The sequence below is a fragment of the Melozone crissalis genome, unplaced genomic scaffold (assembly GCF_028551555.1).
Source record: "Melozone crissalis strain CALT ecotype California unplaced genomic scaffold, PUWL_Pcris_2 ptg000052l_1, whole genome shotgun sequence".
In the NCBI taxonomy this organism is placed as follows: Eukaryota; Metazoa; Chordata; class Aves; order Passeriformes; family Passerellidae; genus Melozone; species Melozone crissalis.
The window spans coordinates 1,761,082-1,778,539 of record NW_026535830.1 but is presented as its reverse complement, the minus strand read 5'-3'; the positions used below and the strand labels follow the sequence as shown (position 1 = coordinate 1,778,539).

The 17,458-nt window shown below is 58.5% G+C and overlaps 1 protein-coding gene across 1 annotated transcript; it reads left to right on the top strand.

Moving 5' to 3' along the window:
- The first annotated feature begins 890 nt into the window (after nucleotides 1-890).
- LOC128943634 (transforming growth factor-beta receptor type 3-like protein) lies at nucleotides 891-10,120 on the top strand. The gene is made up of 9 exons (XM_054286523.1): nucleotides 891-969; nucleotides 1,553-1,656; nucleotides 2,478-2,591; nucleotides 4,078-4,356; nucleotides 6,809-6,953; nucleotides 7,637-7,735; nucleotides 8,294-8,395; nucleotides 9,391-9,443; nucleotides 10,013-10,120. The coding sequence occupies exons 1-9, from the start codon at nucleotides 891-893 to the stop codon at nucleotides 10,118-10,120; spliced, it is 1,083 nt and encodes a 360-aa protein (XP_054142498.1).
- Nucleotides 10,121-17,458: the final 7,338 nt, after the last annotated feature.

Below are 17,458 nucleotides of genomic sequence, written 5' to 3'. Positions count from 1 at the left end.
ACATTGGGGACACTGAGATGGGGAGGGGGGACATGGGGACGTTGGGGACACTGGGATGGGGGGACATTGGGATGGGGAGGGGGGGACACTGGGGACATGGGGAAGCACAGGGGGACATTGGGAAAGGGGATGAGGACACAGAGATGGACATGGGGACACTGAGGACAGGAACGGGAAGGTGGCAGGTGGGGACATTGGGGACACGAGAGATGGGACATCGGGGACACGAGACGGGAGGTTGGGGACATTGGGGACATGAGAGATGGGACGTTGGGGACAGGGTGACATTGGGATGGGGACAGAGGGGACAGGGACACGGATGGAGGTGGCACAGGTGGACCTTGGGGACATCAGGGTAGGGACAGGAGGGTGGAGGGTGGGGACATCAGGTCTGGGGACAGCGGAGGGACACGAGTGACGTTGGGGACACAGGAAGGGATGGCACAGGGAGGGACACGGGCACAGGAGGGTGCCAGAGACCACGGGGTTGGGGACACGGGGGGACAGCAGGGACAGCTGGAGGGTCCAGGTGACACCGGGGGGGTTGGGGACACGGGGGGACATTGAGGGACAGCTGGAGGATCCGGGTGACACCGGGGGGGGGGGCCGGGGAGGGCACTGGGGACATCGGGGCAGGGACACCGGTGGCACCTCAGGGACACGCGGGGGCACTCGGGTGCCACCCCCGTGACGTCGTCGCGGCCCAAGGGTGTCACCAGGGCGACCGGGGGGGTGGGGGAGGGGACGCGGGGACATCGGGGACATCCCCCCGGCGTGGGCGGGACAGCGGGGACACCGCTGGGACACCTTGGGGACAGCGGGGACACCGCTGGGACAACTTGGGGACAGCGGGGACATCGCGGGGACACCTTGGGGACAGCGGGGACGGGATGGCAGCGCCACCGGGCGCCCCCCGCGCCCTCCCGCTCCTCATCCTCATCTTCCTCCTGCCCGGGGGGGGACCCGCAGGTGGGGGGGACAGAGGGGACAGGGGAGGGACCCAGGGGAGGGGTCTTGGGGGGACACTGGGGGGGACAGGAGGGTCCCGGGGGAACCAGGGGGCTCCTGAGGGGGACATTGGGGGTCCCGGAGGGGACACTGGGGGACACTGGGGGGGGACAGGAGGGTCCCGGGGGGACATTGGGGGGACACTGGGGGACAGGAGGGTCCAAGGGGGGCATTGAGAGACCTGGAGGGGACATGAGGGTCCCTGGGGGGACATTGAGGGGGACCTGGAGGGTCCCAGAGGGGACATTGGAGGGGACAGGAGGGTCCCTGTGGGGGACATCGGAGGTCCCGTGGGGGACAGGAGGGTCCCGGGGGGGACATTGAGGGACCCGGAGGGGACACTGAGGGGGACACTGGGGGACATTGGGGGACCTAGAGGGGACAGGAGGGTCCCGGGGGGACACTGGGGGGGACATTTGGGGACAGGAAGGTCCCGGAGGGGACACTGGAGGGGACCCAGCGCACGGGGGGGTCCTGGGTGTCGGGGGGGGGGGAGGGACCCGGGTGGCCTCGAGGGGACCCCAGAGCTGTCCCCGCCCCCCAGGGCCCCCCCCGGGCTGGCCGTGGGGTGACCCCGCCCCCACCCCGGCACCCCCAATGGCCCCCCCGGGACCCCCCAGGCCGCGCTGCAGCGGGAACCGGCCCGGGGTGAGTGCGGGACTGGGGGGACTGGGGAAACTGGGGGGGACTGGGGGAGAACTGGGCAAAACTGGGGGGACTGGGGGGACTGGGGGAGAACTGGGGGGGACTGGGGGGCGCTGGGAGCACTGAGGGGGAACTGGGGGGGAATTGGTAGCACTGGGGGGAACTGGGAATAGCTGAGGGTGAGTGGGAGGGGGCACTGGGGGTGACTGGGAGGGAACTGGGAGCACTGGGGGGAACTGGAGGTGACTGGGAGCACTGGGAGGGTCACAGGGGAGCTCTGGGGGGAAACTGGAACAGGGGGTGACTGGGAGGGCACTGGGGGTGACTGGGAGGGAACTGGGAGCACTGGGGGGAACTGGAGGTGACTGGGAGCACTGGGAGGGTCACAGGGGAGCTCTGGGGGGAAACTGGAACAGGGGGTGACTGGGAGGGCACTGGGGGTGACTGGGAGGGCACTGGGAGCACTGGGAGGGTCACAGGGGAGCTCTGGGGGTTACTGGGTTGAAAGTGGGAGCACTGGGAGGAGTCGAGGAGCAGCACTGGGAGGGAGCTGGGAGCACTGGGGGCCAATGGGGGTTACTGGGGGTCACTGGGAGGTCACTGGTGGCGCTGGTCTCACTGGGGGTCATGGGATGTCGCTGGTCGGTGGCACAGATGGCACTGGGATGTCATCGGTGGCACTGGGGGTCACTGGGAGATCACAGGGGAGTCACTGGGATGTCACTGGTTGGTGGCACTGGTGGCACTGGGATGTCACTGGTTGGTGTCACTGGGGTGTCACTGGCCCCGCTGGGGGCGGGGCCCGCTCTGACTCCGCCCCCCAGCCCCGGTGCCCGCCCCGCCCCCCCCGGCTCCGCCTGGACGTCGCCGCCTCCCCCGAGTTCGGAGCGGCCCCGGGACCGAGAGCGGTGCCCGCGGGGGGACGCGTGTTCCTGCAGGTGAGGGACATAGGGACAATGGGGACAATGGGGACATGGGGGTGACGCGCGTTCCTGCAGGTGAGGACATGGGGACAATGGGGACAATGGGGACAATGGGGACATGGGGGGACGCGTGTTCCTGCAGGTGAGGACATGGGGACAATGGGGACATAGGGGACAGGGACAGGGGACCGTGTTCCTGCAGGTGAGGGGGGAACGGGGACACGGGGGACACATGGGGGACCGTGTTCCTGTAAGTGAGGGGACAATGGGGACAGGTGAGGGGACAGGGACAGGGGACCGTGTTCCTGCAGGTGAGGGGGGAAGGGGGACTCGGGGGGGACGCATGTTCCTGCAGGTGAGGGACAGGGACAGGTGAGGGGACCGTGTTCCTGCAGGTGAGGGGACACAGGGGACACGGGGGACAGAGACAGGGACAGGGGATGGGTGAGGGGACACAGGGGACACGGGGATGGGTGAGGGGACCGTGTTCCTGCAGGTGAGGGGACAAAGGGGACAGAAGGGACACAGGGGAGAGGACAGGTGAGGGGACTGGGGACACGGGGAACAGGTAAGGGGAAGCGTGTTCCTGCAGGTGAGGGACAGGGACAGGTGAGGGGACACGAGAGGGGAACACGGGGACACAGGGGGGGACACGGCGGGGGGAGCACCGGAGACACGGGGGGCGTGTCCGTGCAGGTGAGGGGGGAACGGGGGTGTCCCGATCCCCATCGCTCCCGTGTGTCCCCCCCGTGTCCCCCCTGTGCCCCCCTCTCTGTCCCTCCGTCCCTGTCCCTGTCCAGGAGTCACCCCCCCACCGTGACCCCCCCCCCCCCGCTCTGTCCCTGTCCCGGTGTCGCTGTCCCCCCTTGACGCCCCTGTCCCATGTCCCTGTCCAGGTGTCAGTGTCCCCCCCCGCCCATGACCCCGATGTCCCGTGTCCCCGCAGGTGTCCCCGTCCCTGTGATCCCCCTATCCAGGTGTCCCTGTCCAGGTGTCGCTGTCCCCTCTGTGACCCCCCTTGTCCCTGTCCATGTCCGTGTCCCCGCAGGTGTCGCTGTTCCTGTCCGGGTGTCCCTGTCCCGGTGTCGCTGTCCCTATGACCCCATGCCCCTGTCCCGGTGTCCACGCAGGTGTCGCTGTCCCTGTCCCTGTTCCTGTCCCGGTGTCGCTGTCCCTGTGAACCCCTGTCCCTGTCCCCGCAGGTGTCGCTGTCCCTGTGTCTCTGTCCCTGTGTCTCTGTCCCTGTCCCGGTGTCGCTGTCCTCTCTGTGACCCCCCTGTCCCTGTAGGTGTCCCTGCATGTGTCGCTGTCCCCCCATGACCCCCCTGTCGCTGTCCTCAGGACCCCCATGTCCCTGTCCCGATGTCCCCGCAGGTGTCGCTGTTCCTGTCTGGGTGTCCCTGTCCCGGTGTCGCTGTCCCTATGACCCCCTGTCCCTGTATCGGTGTCCCCGCAGGTGTCGCTGTCCCCATGACCCTTGTCCCTGTCGGTGTCCCCGCAGGTGTCGCTGTCCCGCGCTCCCCCCGGGCTCGGTTTCTCGCTCCGCCGCTGTTTCGTGTCCCCGCGCTCTTCGCCGGTCCCGCCGCGGGGTCCGGCCCCGGTGCCGCGGCCGCTCGTGGTGCTGCGGGGCGGCTGCGGCGCGGGGCGGGCGCGGCGGCGCCTCCGGGGCTCGTTCGTGCTCCCGGCGCGGTTCCCGGAGCCGCTGCAGTTCCTGCACTGCCGCCTGAGCCTCTGCCGCCACCGCGGCACCGGCACCGGGACCCCGCCCGGGCTGCCCACGGTACCGGCCCGGCAGCGGCGCCGCGGGACGGGAATAACGGGATAACGGGATAACGGGGGGAGAGGGATAACGGGATAACGGGATAACGGGAGTGTGATAACAGGACAAGGATGGGATGACGGGGGTGGGATGACGGGGGTGGGATAACAAGGATGGGATAAGGGAGGTGGGATAACAGGGTTGGGATAACGGGATAATGGAGATGGGATAACGGGACAGTGATGGGATAATGGGATAATGGGATAGCAGTGGGATAACGGGATAACGGGAGTGGGATAACAGGATAGCAGGGGGATAACGGTATAATGGGACAGAATTGGGATAACGGGAGTGGGATAACGGGATAGTGATGGGATAATGGGATAACGGGATAGAATTGGGATAATGGGACTGGGATAATGGGATAGCCATGGGATAATGGGATAGCAGTCAGATAACGGGACTGGGATAACAGGATAGCAGTGGGATAACAGGATAATGGGAGTGGGATAATGACAGTGGGATGACGGGATAACAGGAGAACGGGGATGGGATAGCAGGGATGGAATAACGGGAGAGCGATGGAATAACAGGATAGCAGTGGAAAAATGGGTGTGGGATAACAGGATAATGGCAGGATAGTGATGGGATGACGGGATAATGGGACAGCGATGGGATAATGGGATAGCAATGGGATAACGGGATAATGGGGATGGGATCACAGCGGGACTGGTTGGATAATAGGGGTGGGATAATGAGACAGTGATGGGATTATGGGATAATGGGATAGCAATGCGATAACGAGGATGGGATAACGGGAATGGGATAACAGCGGAACTGTGGTGGGATGACGGGGGTGGGATAACGGGGATAACAGGGATGGGATAGCAGGGATGGGATAACAGCGGGATGCCGGCAGGACAGCAGTGGGATAACGGGGATAAAGGGATAACGGGATTATGGGATAACGGGATAATGGGATAGCAATGGGATAACAAGGATGGGATAACGGGAATGGGACAACAGCAGGACCGTGGTGGGACAACAGGGGTGGGACAATGGGGTTGGGATAGTGGGGATGGGATAACAGCAGGATGCTGGCGGGACAGCGGTGGGATAATTGGGATAGAGGGATAATGGGATTATGGGATAACGGGATAATGGGATAGCGATGGGATAACAGCAGGGCAGTGGCGGGACCACAGCGGGATAACAGGACTGGGGATAACGGGAATGGGGTAACAGTGGGACTGTGGTGGTATAACAGCGGTGGGATAACGGGGTGGGATAACAGGATAGTGATGGGATAACTGGAGATTGGGAATGGGATAATGGGATAACAGTGGGATAGCCATGGGATAAGAGGGATGGGATAATGGGGATAGTGGGGATGGGATAACGGGGATAATGGGGATGGGATAAGAGTGGGATAATGATGGGATAATGGGAATGGGATAACTTGGATGGGATAACTGGACATTGTAGATGGGATAACAGGATAACAGCGGGATAGAGATGGGATAATGGGGATAAGGGGAGTGGGATAACAGGGATAATGGGAGTGGGATAATGGGATAATGGGCACGGGATAACAGCAGGACAGCGATGGGAAAACGGGATAATGAGATAACAGGGATAGGAGAAGTGGGATAGTGGGATAACAGGGATGGGATAATAGGGATGGGATAGTGGAATAACGGGATAACAGGGGTGGGATAACAGAAGATAATGGGATAGCAGGGGTGGGATAATGGGGCTAATGGAACAGCAATGGGATAACGGGGATAACGGGAATGGGATAACAGTGGGGATAGTGGGTGGGATTACAAGGACGGGATGACAGCGGGACAGCGATGGGATAACGAGGAAAAGCAGGAATGGGATAACAGGATAATGGGGATGGGATAGCGTTGGGATAACGGGGATAGCAGAGGTGGGATAAGGGGAGTGAGATAGCAGGACAGCGGGAATGGGGATAACGGGGATAGGACAATGGGAATGGGATAATGGGGATGGGATAACGGGAGTGGGATAACAGGATAACAGCGGGATAGCAGGACACTGGGAATGGGATAACAGGAATGGGGATAATGGGAATGGGGATACAATGGGATAACAACGGGATAACGGGAATGGGGTACAAAGGAAATGGGTGACACTGGGAACGGGGGACACGGGGGATGGGGAATATTGGGAATGGGGGACACCGGGAATGGGGACAGCCCTGAACCACGAGTGGGACACGTTGGGGACACACACTGGGAACAGGGACAGCAGGAGCGGGGCCATGGCAGCACCGGGACAGGGGGACACCGGGGGATGGCACCTGGGACACCGGGACGGGGGACAGGGGGGTGGCGCAGGGAATGGGGACACCGGGACAGGGGGACACGGGGGTGGCACCGGGGACACCGGGGGGCTCTGCAGGTGTCGCCCCCCGGTCCCGCCCCCGTTAACCCCGCCCCTCCCCCAGTGCCGGGCCGAGCTTTGTCCCCGCCGAGGGGGCGGAGCCTCCGGTTCAGGCCCCGCCCCCCGCCCCCGGCCCCGCCCCGGTCCCGTGCGCACCGTGACCCGCCCGATCGTGGTGACCCTGGGGACACCAGCGACCCCCGCGCCCGGTACGGGACCCCCGGGCGGGGACACCCCCGGGACCCCCCTCGGGACCCTCGGACCCCAAATTCCGCCCCAACCCCGGGACCCCCTGACCGGGACCCCCCCACTGGGACCGCCCCCCCAAACCGGGATCCCCCCCACAACCGGGACCCTCTGACAAAGACCCTGCCTACAACCGGGACCCCTCCCCAAACCTGGGACCCTCCCATAACCGGGGACCCCTCCCCACTACAGGGACCCCTCCCCACACCGGGACCCCCACAACAGAGACCCCTCCCCAAACCGGGACCCCTCCTACACAACCGGGGACCCCCCCTACAACCGGGACACCCCGAGCCCAACCGGGACCATCCCTCCAAAACCGAGACCCTCCCACACAACCGGAGACCCCCCCTCCACAACCGGGACCCCTTGACAGAGACCCCCCACCCCCCTCCGGGACACCCCCAGCCCAACCGGGACCCCCCCCACACAACCTCGGACCCTCCCAAACCGGGACCTCTCCCCAAATCTGGGACGCCTCCACAACCGGGGACCCCTCCCCAAACCAGGACCCCTCCCCACAACCGGGGACCCCTCGAAACAGAGACCCTTCCTCAAACGGGACCCCCCCCACAACCGGGCCCCCCAATCCCCACCCGCTCCCGGTGCCCCCCCATCATCGCCCTTCCCTCCCTCTCCCCGCCAGGTGCCCCCCCGGGGCTCCCCCCGCTGCCGTTCCCGCCGCCCCCGCCCCTCCCGCGCCCCCCGCCCCCACCCCGGGAGCGGCCCCGCGCCCCCCCCGCGGGTGAGTGACAGCAATGGGGGGGGGCACCGGGACCCCCGGGACTGGGGAGTTTGGGGGGTCCCGGAGCGCCGAGTGTCCTTTTGGGGGGGTTTATGGGGGGGGTGGGGAGGAGACCCCCGGCTCTTTTTTTGGGGGGGGGGGGGTCCTGAACTCCTGGGTCCCTTTTGGGGGGTTTGAGGGAGGATTTTGGGGGGTCTCGAACTGCTCAGTCCCTTTCGGGGAAGGGGCTTTGGGGGGGGTCCCGGATCCCTGGGTCCTTCCTGGGGGAGTTTGAGGGGGCCGGGGGGCCGGGGGGGGTCTTGGGGCTCTGGTTTCCCTTTTGGGGAGGGTCCCGAACTCCGGGGTCCCTTTGGGGGGCGTTAGAGGAGAATTTGGGGGGTCTCGGCCGCAGATTTGGGGGGTTTAGGGGGGAACTGGGGGGTCCCAGCCCCAGATTTGGGGGGTTTAAGGGGGAATTCGGGGGGTCCCGGCCCCGGGGGGGTTTGTGGGGGGAATTTGGGGGTCCCGGCCCCCAGATTTGGGGGCTCCCGATTTCCGGGCGCTGACGCTGCCCCCCAGCCCCCCCCGTGCCCCCCGGGGCCGTGGCCGCCGTTTCCTTCGGTGCCTTCGTGGTGGGGGTGGCGCTGGCGGGGGGGCTCTGGTTCATGCACGGCCGGACAGGTGAGGGATCCCCCCCCAAAATCATCCCCGTGCCCCCAAAATCATCCCCTCAATGTGATCCCCCTCCCCAAATAATCCCCGAACCCCCCCAACAATCCCCCACGCCAAATAATCCCCCTCCCCAAATAACCCCCGAACCCCAAAAGACCCCCCAAAATCATCCCTGTCCCCCCAAAATCATCCCCGCAATGTGATCCCCCTCCCCAAATAACCTCCGAACCCCCCAACAATCCCCCACCCCAAATAATTCCCCTCCCCAGAATATTCCCCTCCCTAAAATAACCCAATCCCCCCAAATAATCCCTATCCCAAATAATCCCCATCCCAAAAGAACTCCCCCAAAATAATCCCCACCCCCTCAATATAATCCCCCTCCCTAAAATAACCCAATCCCCCCAAATAACCCCCAAAATAATCCCGATCTTAAAATGATCCCCATCCCAAAATAATCCCCATCCCCTCAATATAACCCCCCCCCAAATAACCCCCAACCTCCAAAAGATCCCCCCAACAATCCCCCACCCCAAATAATTCCCTCCCCAAAATATCCCCCTCCCTAAAATAATGAAATCCCCCCAAATATCCCCCAAATAATCCCCAACCGACAAGAGTCCCCCAAAATAATCCCCACCCCCCAAATAATTCCCCTCCCTAAAATAACCCAATTCCCCCAAATCCCCATCCCAAAATAATCCCCATCCCAAAAGAACTCCCCCAAAAGAATCCCCACTCCCCCAGAATAATCCCCCTCCCCAAAATCTGCCCCCAAACCCCATCCCTGGGTCCCGCCCCTCACCCCCAGGGCTGAAACCTCCCCCAAAACTTCCCCTTTGCCCCCCCCCCCAAATTCACCCCCAGGACCCCCCAAATTCACCCCAGGACCCCCCAATTCCCCTTTAACTGAGACTCCCCCAAAATTCTCAGAGCCCCTCCCCCCAGTTTGGGGTGGGAGCCCCCTTCCCCTCCCCCCCTGATCTCTGCCCCTCCCCCCGCAGCCCCTCGGCCTCCCCCCGGCCCCAGCGCTGCCCCCCAGCCCAGGAGGGGCCAGGTACTGGGAGCACTGGGAGCACTGGGAGCACTGGGAGCACTGGGAATGGGCATTGGGAGCACTGGGAATGGCACTGGGAGCACTGGAGGGACTGGAAATGGTACTGGGAGCACTGGGGGGGATCTTGAGGGAACTGGGAGCACTGGGGTGAACTGGGAGGGACGTGGGGATATTGGGGGGGTCACTGGGAAGGGATACTGGGAGCACTGGGGGGAACTGGTCATACTGGGGATACTGGGAGTGGCACAGGGAGTACTGGGAGCACTGGAGGGGTCACTGGGAGGGACTGCGGGGGGACTGGGAGTAATGGAAGGGGGGACTGGGAGCACTGTCCTCACTGTCCCTGTCACTGTCACTGTCCCTGTCATTGTCACTGTGTCACTGTCACTGTGTCACTGTCACTCTGTCACTGTCACTGTCACTGTGTCACTGTCCCTGTGTCACTGTCACTGTGTCACTGTCACTGTCACTGTGTCACTGTCACTGTCCCTGTCACTGTGTCACTGTCACTGTCACTCTGTCACTGCCACTGTCATTGTCACTGTCACTGTGTCCCTGTCTCTCCTCAGGACACCCCAGCCGTGTCTCCAGCCAGGGCAGAGCTGCACCCCGGGCTCATCGCACTGGAGGCAGGAGACAGGAGCAGCAAACTGGGAAATTCATTCATTAATCATTAATTAACCATTAATTAATCGGAAGTTCTGCCAATGTCTGTAACCAATGAGCGCTGTTAAAATGTCCCGATGGTGCAAAGCTTTGCTGGGGGCGGAGAGGAGAGAGAACTTTGGGGAACTCCCCACATTTGGGGGACCCCCCCATCTTTGGGGACCCCCACCTTTGGGGGAACCCCCGGCCCCTGCTGTGAACATTGGGGGTCCGGCCTTTGGGGAAACCTCCCACCTTTGGGGACCCCCCCACCTCAGGGGACCCTCCCACCTTTGGGGACCTCGCACCTTTGGGGGAACCCCTGGCTCCTGCTGTGACCATTGGAGGGGTCTGGCCTTTGGGGACCTCCCCACTTTTGGGGAAGCCCTCACCTTTGGGGAGCCCCCCACATTTGGGGGACACCCCTACCTTTGGGGTACCCCCCCACCTTTGGTATACCCCCACCTTTGGTGACCCCCCGCTTTTTGGGACCCCCGCACCTTTGGGGAACCAGCAAACAGCAGCTGTCGAGGGTCCCCATGCCCGGGAATGGGCGGGTCAGGGGGTCCTGGTTCAGGATTAGGGGGTACAGGGGGTCCCGGTGGTGGATAAGGGGGTACAGGGGGGTCCCGGTTAAGGATAAGGGGGTACAGGGGGTCCCGGTTCAGGTACAGGATGAGGGTTCAGGATAAGGGGTTCAGGTACAAGGTCCCGGTTCAGGATAAGGGGGCACAGGGGGTCCCGGTGGTGGAGAAGGGGTACAGGGGGTCCCGGTTCAGGATTAGGGGGTACAGGGGGTCCCGGTTAACGATAAGGGGCTACAGGGGGCCCCGGTTCAGGATGAGGGGGTACAGTGGGTCCCTGTTCAGGATGAGGGGGTACAGGGGGTCCCGGTTCAGGATGAGGGGTACAGTGGGTCCCTGTTCAGGATGAGGGGGTACAGGGGGTCCCGGTTCAGGATGAGGGGTACAGTGGGTCCCTGTTCAGGATGAGGGGGTACAGGGGGTCCCGGTTCAGGATGAGGGGTACAGTGGGTCCCTGTTCAGGATGAGGGGGTACAGGGGGTCCCAGTGATGGAGAAGGGAGGGCAGGGGGCTCCGTGCCCAGAGGGTCGGGAGGGTCCCCGTGCCCGGGAATGGGCAGTTCAGGGGAGTCCCGGTGCCGGGGGTCCCTCTGTCCATTCGCTGCCCCCCAGGAGCCCCCGGAGCGCCCCCAGACCCAGCCCTGGAGCCTCGGCCCCACCCCACCTGTGATTGGCGCCACCGCCGCGCTGCAGCCAATGGCAGCCAGCGGTGTTCGTGACGTCACCGGTCGCTGGGCAGATCCCAGAGGCGCTGTTTGGGAGGCGCGAAAGTGACCGAAGGGCGCGGTGGGGGCGGGGAATCCCTGGGAATTCCCCCGGGACCCCCTGGGATCGACCCCGGATCACCCGGGGCCCGTCCATCCCGTTCCTGGGGTCCCTCATTCCCGGGGTCCTTCATTCCCGGGGTCCCTCATTCCCGGGGTCCCTCATTCCCGGGGTCCCTCATTCCTGGGGTCCCTCATTCCCGGGATCCCTCATTCCCAGGGTCCCTCATCCCCGGGGTCCCTCATTCCCGGGGTCTCCTGTTTCCAGGATCCCTCATTCCCGGGGTCCCTCATCCCCGGGGTCCCTCATCCCTGGTGTGAAAAACGCCAATCACTTGTTTTTAAAATTTTAAAAGTTTAATAGTAACATAATTGTTATAAAAATAGTAATACAATTAGAGTGATAATAATTTGGACAAATTGTATTAGGACAATATGAGACAATAGAGACATAGAGTTACGGATGTCCGGGTACCTTTTTCTCGCAGCACGAGCCCGAAAAAGGACACTTGTTAACAGAGGATTAACCCTTAAAAGAAATAACCTGTTCCATATTCATCCACCTCATACATGATGCATAAATTCCATTCAAACACAGGATTCTGTCTGGTCATCGTCAACTTTTTCCTCCGAATCCTGACAGTGCCTTCGAGGCAGGAAAAAGTTCGTTTCTTCTGATAAGGGAGGAATAAATTCTTTTTCTCTGAAAGATTCAGGTGTCCTGTGGCTGCTATCTTGCTGCGAGTCCTTTCTTTTAAAAAAAGTATCCTCCATAGCAGAGTTTCTATTTTAACATTTTTTATAACCTAAAACTATATTTAACACAGTACTTAAGAGAATCAATACAGCATAACTTTCTAACACAACACATATAATATTCATTTTAATAATTGCAAAAAGCCAATCATAAAATACATGCATTTTTCACACCGGGGTCTCTCATTCTCAGGGTCCCTCATTCTCAGGGTCCCTCATTCTCAGGGTCCCTCATTCCCAGGGTCCCTCATTCCTGGGGTCTCCTTTCCCAGCATGACACTGTTGAGTCAGGGATGGAAAGAAAGACTCCATTCTTCAGGTGAATCAGAAAGCAAAAGAATAATTCCTTTATTAGCAAAAAGTTGTGAACTTTATAGTCTCACTCGCTAAGCTGGACCTGATTGGTCTCAAAGTGAAAACATCTCACATTATTGGTGACTATGAATAGCACACTCTAGAGAACCATAACTATAAACAGTGGTTACAGAAAGAGAGATAATAATTGTTTTCATTCTTTCCTCTAAGATTCCCAGGCTCAGCCTGGGAGAAATTATCTCTGTTCTTTCTTTGACTGAACTGAGAATATCCACACCAGTGCACCCTGAATCCCTCACCTGGACACCCATCTGTATCACCCCCACACCTGTTCTCCCCCAGCTGTCCATCAGACCCTCTCTGCTGGGGGCACCCAGAAAAATGTGGGGACCCCTGTCATGATCTGTCCTCATGAACGGGCTTCGTGATGGTTCGCGGGGGTGATCTCAGGGTGCAAAAAACTGACATGGCACAGGGGATTTGCAGTAACAATGAAGCAAGGGCAACTTTATTGAAATAACCACAGCAGGAATGCACTGGGGAGGGAACCGGGGAAGAAAAGGAGAAAATGAGGGAAAAGAGGAAGGAAGAAGAATGGGTTATAGCTACCAAACGTGGTACTGCGTTGTCCTTTGGGGTCCAGCCGATGGAGCCTGCCAGGTCACGTCCGGGGAGATCTCGGAGGCACAGTTCATCTGGACCCCGATTATACTCTTTTTCCTTGGGGGAAGGGGGAATAAATTTCTCAACCGAAACAAAGGTCTTCAGGGGGAAAGAATAGCATTTGAAAGGGGGGTACACAAAGTCCAAGCTAGGCAGCAGGCGAGAGCCATTGTTTTCGTGGTCCATTGCCTGTACCTGCAACATCCATCTTGCTTTGGGCAGCTTTCCTTCCCCCCCTGCACACCTCCCCTGAGTTTGAGGGGGTTTCAGTCCCAGTCTCTGGAAGAAGGTGAGAGGGGGCCTTCTCACATAGGGATTTCATGTCTCAGTCTCTTGATGAAGAGGCTTCTTACATCTCTCCTTGTCTGTCACGGTGGTTATGAACGGGCGAGAGGGGCATTCCTTTGGAGGGGGACCACCCTAAAGCTTAGGAGAAATCCAGCCAGGCCGAGAGGTGGGGAGGATTCCAGAGCTATTGTGCAAAAGGGCACGGTGCCCTGTGAGCTCAGTGTAGCATACAGCAAACAACACCTGTGAACAATAGCTTAACACTGAGCTTTCAGCTCTCAGGGCCTTTGGCGTGTGTAACTTTCTCCTACAAAGCCAGAGATTCTAGACAGGGGGGTCTTCTCTTCAGTAGCCCCCAATGACGATCATGAGGCAGATGAGGGATAATTTGGACAGACTCTCACAACCCCCCGGCCCCTCCCCACCTGCCCAGCCAGGGAGGAGCTGGACTCAAGCAACTGGGACACGAGATGGGGTGTCCACTGCTCCCAGTGCCCCCAGCGCCTCATCTCCATGCTCCCAGTTCTCTTCAGAGCTCCCAGTAGGACTCCTTGGCTTCCCTGAGTGCTCCCAGTTCCAACCAGCGCTCCCAGTAGGACTCTCAGTTCACTCCTGGTGGACTCAGTGTTGCTCCCTGCAGCGCCATCCCAGTCTCACCCCTTGTGTCCCTCACTGCTCCCAGTGCCATCCCCGTGTCACTCCCAGCGCCATCCCGGTGTCATTCCCAGCATGACCTCAGTGCTCCCAGTTTACTCCCAGTTCATTCCCAGTGCTCCCAGTTCACTCCCAGTGCCATCTTTGGGTCACTCCCAGTCTGACCTCAGTGCTCCCAGTTCACTCCCAGTGCTCTCAACTCACTCCCAGTGCTCCCAGGGTCACCCCATGGCTCCCCCCACATAATTTTAATTTCTCTTGATTCTTGGGCTCACCCCAAACTGGCTCCGGCTCTTGCGGATTCATCAACAGCAGAGCAAAGGGGAATTTTTGGGGAAGCAACAGAACACCCGACAGCACCAGAACTCCCAGTGTTTCACCCACTGTTCCAAGGCAACACCTAAATCTGGCTCTTCCCACCTAAACCTGGCTCTTCCCACCTAAACCTGGCTTTTCCCACCTAAATCCGGCTCTTCCCACCTAAATCCAGCTCTTCTCACTTAAACCAGGCTCTTCCCACCTAAACTCGGCTCTTCCCACCTAAATCCAGCTCTTCCCACCTAAATCCAGCTCTTCCCACCTAAACCCGGCTCTTCCCACCTAAACTCAGCTCTTCCCACCTAAACCCGGCTCTTTCACCTAAACCTGGCTTTTCCCACCTAAACCTGGTTTGTCCCACCTAAACCTGGCTTGTCCCACCTAAACTCAGCTTTTCCCATCACCAACTCTGGGAAATCCCACGTGCCAAGGACCCGAAATCCCAGACATGGCACCGAAGCAGAGACACAAAAGAGACACAAAACTTCCTGCAGAGTCCCAGCCCAGAATCCTGCAGCTTCTTTGGCCGTTCCCAGCCTGGAGAACACCCTGAGATCATCCCAAGCACAGAGATGGGGGATGAGAACACCCTGATCTCCTCAGAACCCCAGGATGGAGGTGGGGGCTGAGGACACCAAAGCTTCCAGGCCTAGGGGTTTGAGGAGATGCTGTAGGAACCCCCAGCCCCACTGGGATCCCCCCAAATCCTAGCCCCCACATGACTCCCCCTGAGTTTTCTTGACCAGTGGTTATTGATTGGGTTTTTCCTGGTTTTCGTTTGTTTCCAGGAAAAGTTTCTGTCCATTTTTGGGTGTAGCCCCTAGGGGGGCTTCATCTGCCCAAGATGTACCTGAAAGCATTTCAAAATACAATCACTTTTTATTTCCTTTATTCTATTTATAGGTAGCCCCCAAAAAGGCATCAGGCTAATGCAATGCTTATTTTTAAAAATCCATTGGCCTGTGGAACCGCACAAGGCTTTATCTGGAAAAAAAACTGGAAAGCAACCAGCCCAGCTGTCCAACTTTTACCAGTTCAGGTGTGACTTTGGGGTTGCCAACTGCCAGGGACCACCAAAGAGACCCCGAGGACTGAAGAATGTGTGCGGAAAGGGAAGAGAAAATATGTTAATGATTTTGGGGAAACTATTATCATATGTATGTTTATTCTAGGAAAATCAGTGAATATCTATATAAAATAGAGTATAGAAACAGAAGTATTTCCTATAATTGGTGCGTGAGTTTGATGGAGTTGCACCCCGCACATCCAGCCAAATCAAGAGCACCTGCTTTCTACAGGAAAGCACATGAAACATTTCCTAAAGCAGAGAACTGAAATGCACAAGAAAGGAAATGCTCACAAAATGTCACCAAACTACTTCCAAACCACAAAAATCTGTGAAATGTACTCAGACAATTAATTTAAACAGCAGAATGTGAAGGTTGTCCATCCAGTCTGCAGTCTTTTTCTCCGTTTTGATCTCCTTCACTAAATCTTCAAGCTTCCTGATGTTAGATTGGATGGACTGGCTGTGGGATGTTAAATTAAAACAGCAAAGTTCCTCAAAGTCCTCTCATCCATGGCCATGGGCTAGCAGGAGGAAGTCAATGGCTGCCCCATTTTGGAGGGTTGTGTGCCTGGTGATCTCTTTGTCTTTTAGCAGATTGCTCAAAGCAGAAGATGTCATGCTGGCCTGCTTGCTAAGCCAGCACCCCAGGTGAGAAATATCACCGAGGGCTTTAGCTGCAGCTACCCAAGGTAATAATACTGAAGCCACAACCCTCCTGGATTTCTCCCCGTCATAAATTTTTGAATCACAATTTTATTGAATTCTGTATATTCGCTCTTTTGACATGCCAATTGATTCTGTTTCCTCCAATCTTTAATTACGGTGAAATTTGGGGTGAGGGAAGCAAGCTGGCCAAGGGAGCATGGCCCTCCTAGGAGGCAGGATGGAATGGCCATGCCAAGCTTGATCTCTGCAGATAATGAATACTTCTCGGGGAACCACCTCAGGTTGGAATGAGGACCAAGATGGTGTTTTGGCAGCATAGTTGCACCACTTTCTCTCATAAACCTTGTTGATAGGTCACTCTGTGACTGTGGTCACAGGGGTTTTCAGGATGAGGCAAGAGACAAGAATGTTGACTCCATCTTCATTGATTTATTATTTTATGACATATATGTTACATTACAACTATACTGAAAAGAAATAGAAGGAAAAAGTTTCCTCAGAAGCTAGCTAAGCTAAGAAGAGAATAGAAAAGAATAATAACAAAGCCAGCTCTCTTGGACTCTGTCCAAGATAGCTCAGTCCTTGATTGGCCATTAATTATAAACATTCAAGATGGCCCAATCAAAAATCCACCTGTTGCATTCCACAGCAGCAGATAATCATTGTTTACATTCTTTTTCTGGGGCCTCAGCTTCCCAGAAGGGAAAATCCTAAAGAAAGGATTTTTAGTGAAAAAGATGTCTGCGACATCACTCTGTTTAGATAGCTGTAAGAGCTTCCTGCCAATCTTCTCTAATAAAAATGGACACATTGTGAAGTTAGGGAGGACCCCAACAGGTCCAATTCTCGAGGTTTCTCTGGTGCATGTGGTAGTGTCCTCATCCACCTGTCCCAGGTGTCCCCCGAGATGAGTCCCCTACCTGTGAGCGGGCCCTCATCTGCTCTGGTGGTAATTCCCACCAGGCACTTGGACAGAGAATCCTCCACACTGCCCATGGCCATGCAAGAACTGTCCTGTTGAAGGAACTTTGCAAGAGTGACCCAAATGTTTTGTTTGGGTTGTTGGATGACCCACACAGTGGCGGTCATAGCAAGGATCACCCAAAACAGCCAAACATTGAGGTTTAGGGTTAGGGGCATTCTGATGCCTCTTCAGGTGGTGGGGCTGTGACCTTGAAGGGATAATCAGTAAATTTGCTGATGACACTAAACTGGGATGAGCTCTCAACTGTCTGGAGGGCAGAGACCTCGCAAATAGAGATGGCAATCACCAATGGTGAGGGGTTTAGCAGGG